Genomic DNA, 7,336 nt, shown 5'->3' with positions numbered 1-7,336 from the left:
GGCAGCCTCCGCCACCCCCACCCGCCGGCCAGGGCTCCCGTTCCGGGGAGGACTCGCCAGTGGATTGGGCTGACTGTGAGCACAGGCGGGAAGAGCCTGCGGCCAGTGACTCAGGCCTGGCTGGGGCTTTTTTCACCTGAGACACAAATGCGGCGCCCTGATGTCTTGGGGCTCTGACCAGGTCCCCAGCGCTGCCCCTCACTTCAACCCCCAAGAGTGTCCCTCTGCTCGCAGGTTCCTGGTCACCTGCCAACGTGGAGGGTTGCCTGGGGCCCAGAGCTGGGTGGCCACGCCCATCCCAGCGAGCCCGCCCTCAGGCCCTGTGAGCGGGCAGCAAGGAGCCCGCAGGTTGGGGGCTGCAGGTGTGGGCGCTCCTGCCCAGTAAGACACGTCTCACCCGCCAGTGTCCAGTGCGCTTCCAGCCAGATGACGTCACCAGGGCAGGGCCGGGCCGGGCAGGTCCCTGGGGCCAGGGTGCTGGGCGGGCCGGCATTCAGGCGGCAGTTCCCTCGGGAGCCAGTGGTTCTGGGCAAACAGGTGGCTGTGGCTTCATTAGGAAACGAGGGTGTTGAGGCCAGAGGATGATCGCATGACCCCCCTGCAGCCAGCTGTACTCGGCACTAACAAGCTCCACGCGGCTGTTCCACACACGCGCCCGGCCTGCCCGTGTGCGGGCTCCCACCTTCTCCACCGCGAGACCTTCCAACTGGGCATCGCTGGGCGGGGCGGCCCCCTAAGCTGGGCTTGACTCACCCCACCTCCCTCTCCCTCTGGGCTGGGGGTGCAGAGCCCACAAGGCCCTGCCCATTCTGGCCCTCAGCTCAGTTGTTTTCCCACTCTGTTTCCATGGTGATAGTCACCCCCATTTCGTGCTGTGCATCCTGCAGTTTACCTGCTGCTAAAGGACTGGGGACCTGGCTCCTTGGTATCTTCCCATGCCCTTTTCTGGGGTCACAAAAGGCAAACAGCTCAGCAGCCCCACCCGCCAGGCGAGGGTCCAGGGGGCCTTGCAGGGGTGGAGGCTGCAGGAGGCCCGTGGGCCCAGCCCGGGGTGCACAGGCCTCCCCCAGGACCTTCCTCGGTCCCAGCAGCTCTGGCGGCTCTGCCTGCCCTCAGCAGGCCCCCCACCAGGCCTGCAGCCTCACCTTCGGGTCCTGACCCAGCCCGGGAGCAACACCGGGCCCTGTCTCTTCCTGGCCGCCTCATCCACGGCAGTAGATGAAGGTCTGGGGGGGCACCCTCTCCCCAATTTCTGGGATTCCTTTTAGGTGGCCCTAGAGGCCACCCTGCGAGGATGGTCAGGAAGAACGGGCACAGCCCAGGAGGAAGGCAGGTGGCCTGGCTGTCTGGGACCCGCAGGCCAGGCCTCCTTTCATTCAGAGCCCGGACTCGGTCCGAGCTGCGGCTGTGTGCCTGCCCCTCGCTCTCGCCTGGGTGGTGGTCTCATGAGCAGGCACTTTTTTACCCAGTGGCGTCGTTTATGCTGACAGATGCCGGAGGGGCCGCTCGCGGAGGGTGGGGCAGCGGGGCCTGTGCTCTGTGTCCCCTGCACCAGCCTCACTTGGAGCAAGGCTGCGCCACCCCTGCCCCGAGGCGGGACTCGCCAGATGCTGAGAAGGCGCTTATTCTCGCTAAGTGCTGTTTTGGCACCGCTGTTAATTGCAATTTATATTCTGCAGCATTTGACGAGGGAAAGGAACCCACCCTAATGGCCCCCGATCGGCAGGGCCGGGCTGTTAAGCAGCGGACCATATGCTGCCTGGTCAGCACCGGCGTGTGTGCGTGCGTGTCTGCGTACACCTGTACTGTAGTCCACAGTGACGTGTGCATGGCGTGTGCGTGCATATGTGTCCCCAGCTCTGTGTATGATCAAGTGTCTGCATATGTGCACACTCGTGTGCAGGGTATGTGTGTGAGAGCCCGATGGGGTGGGAGGAGAGGGATGGAGGAAGGCGGGTCTGGCATTTATGCCTTTGTTAAAGGGAGACCCACCCCAAGACCACCTCCTGCCACAGGCCTGCAGGCGCTCCCGAGGCAGCTGGAGCCTGAGGGACACAGAGACCCGCCCCTCCCTGCTCTGGGGCTTTCTCCTCTTCACCTGTCAGTGTCTGTCCCAGCTCCAGGAGGCCAACACCTCTCAGCTGCCCTCCCGAGGGCAGGAGGGGCGGGCCCAGGGCCTCTGCTCCAGGCCTCGGAGGGTCAGGGGGCGCCCTGGCTGGGGAGGCGCAGCTCGGCAGGCTGGACGCCAGGGCCACACCCCCTTAATCACGAGGGGACGGAGAGGAGGCCCGGGCTGAAAGGCGGGAGGAGTGGGCCACGGGGTCTGAACCAGTGCATTGGCCCTGATCGTCCCACGCCCTGGAGTCCAGGCCCGGAGGCCCTGCCCTGATGGCCCCCTCGGGGCCTCATGGTGCTGGGGCAGCGCAGCCTCCCTCTGCCCTTTGCCTCGCTATTGGCTCCTTTAGGATTTGAGATTTGCTGAGACCTTGTAAGGAAATAAGTTACTGGGTGAGGGAGCCTGGCCGTTGGCAGGGTTCCAGTGGTTTCAGCCTAAAAAGTGAGGTGAGGGAGCCGTGGGTGGGGACGTGAGCACCCACAGTTCTCATGGCCTCGCCCGAGTCCTACAGGAAAGGGACAGGACTGTGAGGGAGGGCCCGGGGCCCCTCCGATGGTCACCAGTCCCATTTGCGTTGGGGATGCAGGATTCTAACTAGAAGTGTCGGGTCCACTGGGTGCGATGAACAAATAACCCCCAGACATTTAAAAACAAAACAACTGTGGGTCTGACACAGGCCACAGTGTCCTCGAAACGATCCACCTCCCAAGGCTCTTTCTAAACCTCTCAAGTGTGGGGCTTGGTGACAGTCACAGGGCAGGGCCCCTGCGGTGCTCCCCCAGGCCCCGTGGACCTGGGGACACGGTGGCCACGGGCTGCTCGCCTGCCACGCTTGGTCACGGAGCTGAGGCCAGGGCCTGGCTAGTGGGTCAGAGGGAGGGGTGCTGCTGTGCTGACCCTGCCACGTCCTTAACGGGGAGCCGAGGCTCCTGCTGTGCTCACCTGCGGGCAGTGCATCCCCACAGGTGGGTGCCCATCCGCACAGGTGGGTGTGCATTCACACAGGTGGGTGCCCATCCGCACAGGTGGGTGCCCATCCGCACAGGTGGGTGTGCACGCAACACGTGACGCCTTGCAGGCCTCGGGCATTGACAGCCCTGGCACCAGCCGCGCCTCCGACCACTGCCCATCAGAGTGTGACTCTGACCAGAAACAGTTGAGCCCAGTGAGTTCCTAAGGGGCTGGGTTAGCTGCGGGGGTCCCACGGTTTGTGTGTGACCAGGTGCTAAGTGACTGACTATGTGTCACCTGCCTTTCGATGCCAGACCGTGTCCTCTGGTGATGCCGCTCCTGAGTTTGTGTTTAAACTACACTTTGGTACCTTCATGTACATTTGTGGCATGTGGAGTCTCAAATAAAGTGGACTTGACTTTGAGAACCAGGCAGCTGTGTGGTCCTCCAGGCAGGGCATTACGACCTTTCCCGTCTCGGTGACCCCGGCCCAGCCCCGGAGGGTGGCCGAGGCGTGCCCGTCACCCACTGCCCGTCACGTGTTGGGGTGGATGCTTTGCTTGGTCAGATCAGGGTCCTGGATGGAGGTGTGAGAGGCAAAGGGGACCAGACGCGAAACCTGAACACATCTGCACACTCACACCAAAGCCCTGGATCAGTTTTACACCAATTAGTTAACAACAATTCAGCTAAAGGCAAGGGTGTCCTTGCTGTTCATCCCAGGAAATCTGCACAGTTCAGAGAAGGAGAAGCAGGAGGAGAGCAAACAGCCAGTCTCCGCCGGCCAGAGTCCTCGCTGGTCCCGCTCCCGCCCTGTGAGGCCCTGTAGCTGCCATGACTTACGGGCCTGCTTCACGCTCCCCTCCTCCCCCTTCCCCATGAAGGCATCTGGCCCTCGTTTTTCCAGACCCGTCATGTTAATGGTGTGGCGATGCTGTCACCCCCCCCCCCCCCCCCCCCCCCGCCTGCTGTGGGGTAATTAGCTCCTCTCTAATTAGTCACTCTTCCAAGGAAAGTGCTCCCAGCATCCTGGTGCTGGAGTGTTTTTCTATTTTTAGAGTCATTTCCTTGGGTCTCAGGATGAGTGTTTGGCTGGGAGACCGGAGGGGCAGAGCTGTAGTCGGGTGCGGGCTGGCGTCTGCCCGCAGAAGCAGCAGCTCCCACCCGCTGAGCCACACCGGCCGGGGCTCCTTGGATCTCTTCCGTCTTGTCCAGAGCTTCCCGTCCTTCCCTTTCTTTTCTGAACAGTTTCCGTTGGGAGAATTCCCCACGACCTGGGGTTTGCTGACTGCGTCCTGCGGGCCTCAGCACCTCGCTGTCCCGCCAATCAGTAACGATCCAGAGGTTTGATCAGACTTGGGCTCCAGCCTTCATTTTAAAAAGTATTTTGCTTATTTATTAACTTTATAGAGAAAGGAAGGGAGAGAGAGACGCATCGACTTGTTGTTCCACTTATCTGTGGCTTCATTGGCTGATTCCTGTATGTGCTTTGACTGGAACTGAACCCATAACCTTGGCGCTTCGGGACAACACTCACCAACTGAGCACCCAGCTGGGGCACAGCCTTTTTTTGTGAACATTATTCTTTTTTATTTTTATTTCACTAATTTTGTTTAAAATGTAATTTTTGGAGTAGGAGTTCATTTGTGTGATTCCACAATAAGAACATACCAGGGTATTCCTAGTGAGAAGTCCCGTTCTCCGCTTGTCCCTCAGCTGCCCCTGCACGCGGTTCCTCCCAAGACTCAGTCATTCTTCTTGAATACACTCCCCAGGCTGCTGCAAGTCTCTGGTTAATTTCCAGAGTTCTGGAAAAGTTGATTCTGATCGTTTCTATTGTTGTTGTTGCTTTTATTAAAGGGTGAATTTTCAAAGGGTCTTACCTGACTGTTTTTGTCCTGACCAGTCCATTTTGCCAGCTGTGTAATATTCCACTGGGTAGATGGATGACAACTTTTTTTTTTTAAAGGGTTTTAGTTTGTTGTTTTTTTTTAAAAAAAATTGTATTGATTTCAGGGAGGAAGGGAGAGAGAGAGAGAAACATCAATGATGAGAGAGAATCATGGATCGGCTGCCTCCTGCATGCCCCACACTGGGGATTGAACTGCAACCCAGGCATGTGCCCTGACTGGGAATCAAACCGTGGCCTCCTGGTTCATAGGTCGACACTCAACCACTGAGCCACGCTGGATGGGCGGATGACAACTTCTTTAACCCATTTTCTGTGGTTGGACATTTGGATTGTTGTCCGTATTTCATGATGACATACTGTGTTGCAAATTAATAACTCGCCGGTCTCATTTCACTCCTGAGCAAGTGTCTATAAAATAAATTCCTAGCAGTGGAGTTGCTGGGTCCAAGGGCATATACATTTATAATTTTGACGGATGCTGCTCAAATTGTCTTCCATGGGGGCGGGGGCGGGGACCGGGACCAGTTCACATTCCCACAAACAACATCCAAAGGCCTTTGTTTCCCCGTCTTGCCAATAGAGGATGACCTGTAACTGTTGGATTTTGCCAGGCTGGTGGGTGAGAAATAGTATCTCATTGCAATTTTACCCAGCATTACTTCCATGAACAAATTTGAGCGTCTTTTTTCTCTCTCTTTGTGTGTGTTTTGTAATTTTTATTTCTTTTTTTTTGTCCTTTTTAAAAATTGAGCTTCTTTTTATATATTTTAAAGGCCACGGGGATTTCCCCTTTTCTGTCATTTTCTTCTCGTTGATGTACAGACGCTCTGCGGGAGGGTGGCGAGGGCTTTATTTTTATATAAGTCAATGTGTGCTTCCCAGCGCTCTGCGTATCTCGCCGCCGCAGACCTGGGGCCGCGAAGAGAGGCTTCTGTAGGCGCCCAAGAGGCTGCTCCTGCCCGAGGTCAAGGCCCGGGCCTGGCCCTGCGGGGGCCTTGCTGTCTGATGCAGGCTCGGGGACTGTTTGCCAGTGTCTCCCGGTTGGATTCGCGTTCCCCTCGCGGGTGCTGTTCTTCTCCTCTGGCGACTGGAGCCGTCTTCGCGTGTCCCTTAGTGCGGAGGGCTTTGACGCTGGCCTCCGGGGAGTGTGCCCAGGGCCAGCCCTTCCAAACAGAACACCCTACTTTTCTGCACAACTTGGACCTTGTTCGGACTCTCGCTGCTGCCGTCATCTTACTGAATTGGGCTTTTCAGTCCGTCTTCTTTTCCCCGTGAAATAATGCTCATTTAAAAATATGACGCGTGTAGATAAACCAAAGGGAATAGCTTAACTGCAGGATCACTGTCTCGGGCGTCGCTGCAGCCTCTCCCTGGACGTACACGTGTAAGTGTGGACCCCGGAACCCAGCGGGTCCCGCCCAGCCACGCTGCCAGGCCCGCGTCTACCGGGTGCGCGTTTCTGTCTCCGCGACCTTCCCGGCCGGGTCCGTGACAGCTTTCGTTTCCCCTGAGCCATTCGCTGACCCGAGGATCGGACACGTGGCGTCTCCAGCCTTTTGCCTGATGCACAGCAGGGCCGGGCAGCATCCCTATGGACGCAATGAGTGTGCGCCACGCTCGCTTCGGGGCGGAAGTGGGGGTGCAGAGTCACGGAGAACTGGGGGTGTCGGGCTCGCGGCTGTGCTCGCCCCAGAAAGAATGGGCACCTCCCCCTGGTGAACGGATCACGGCTTCGCATCTGTCCCCTCCCCGACGGTCAGGTCCCCGGGAAGGTGTGGCCCGGCACAGGGTGGGGCCGGCCGCTGAGGTCCGGGGACCTGGGTTTACTCAAAGGAGGTGGAGGAGACTCTTTAGTCCAATTTGGCTCCGCAGATCACTCGGGTCTGGAAAGTGTCTGGTGGTGGGAACTGTGTTCGTAATTGAGTTTAAAAATCTAAATGTGAGACCCACAGCGACAGGGAACAGGCCCCGGTGAGGAACGCACTCGCTCCACCCACGCCTGTCTTTACGGGGCGGGGCCTTTCTGGGCAAAGAGGTGACCATCTGGGGGACAGACCTTGCGGATCCTCCGCCCTGGAGGGCAGGGCGGTGCAGGGCTCAGCGCCCACTGGGAGCTGCAGGCTCCGGGGTCCCTCACCCCCCTGGGCCCGCCCTGGGCTTGCAATCTCGGCTCCCTCTGCGTCTCCCTGGCCCAGTGCAGTCGGTCCTGCGAGTCGCGTGGGGCTGGACCTGCTGAGGTCATGTGCGCCATGTGGTCTCCTCAGATGACCTGGAGCCAGGGCTGCCGTCCCTGTCGGAGACGGGAAACCGAGGCCCGCACCACCTGCTGGGCCGGGGACCGTGTGTCCAGCCCAGCT

General features: G+C 58.9%; 2 protein-coding genes across 3 annotated transcripts in view; both read left to right on the top strand.

Annotated features, from left to right (window-relative positions):
• Nucleotides 1-7,336, top strand: part of FBXL18 (F-box and leucine-rich repeat protein 18) — a 92,741-nt gene that overhangs the window by 20,513 nt on the left and 64,892 nt on the right. The window lies entirely within an intron of this gene.
• Nucleotides 7-3,497, top strand: LOC106728262. Of its 2 annotated transcripts, none has more exons than XM_014550002.1 (2): nucleotides 7-3,081; nucleotides 3,162-3,497. In XM_014550002.1, the coding sequence occupies exon 1, from the start codon at nucleotides 1,295-1,297 to the stop codon at nucleotides 2,387-2,389; it is 1,095 nt and encodes a 364-aa protein (XP_014405488.1). In that variant the 5' UTR covers nucleotides 7-1,294; the 3' UTR covers nucleotides 2,390-3,081; nucleotides 3,162-3,497. The 2 variants fall into 2 exon arrangements, with proteins under 2 accessions (XP_014405488.1, XP_014405487.1); XM_014550001.1 differs by having other exon boundaries at nucleotides 3,122-3,497.

The sequence above is a fragment of the Myotis brandtii genome, unplaced genomic scaffold (assembly GCF_000412655.1).
Source record: "Myotis brandtii unplaced genomic scaffold, ASM41265v1 scaffold579, whole genome shotgun sequence".
NCBI classification, from domain to species: Eukaryota; Metazoa; Chordata; class Mammalia; order Chiroptera; family Vespertilionidae; genus Myotis; species Myotis brandtii.
This window is presented reverse-complemented; position numbering and strand designations above follow the sequence as displayed.

Bases quoted from the DNA above. Each gene is read 5' to 3' on its own strand.
- LOC106728262 (XM_014550002.1), top strand. From the start codon at position 1,295: ATGGTCAGGAAGAACGGGCACAGCCCAGGAGGAAGGCAGGTGGCCTGG.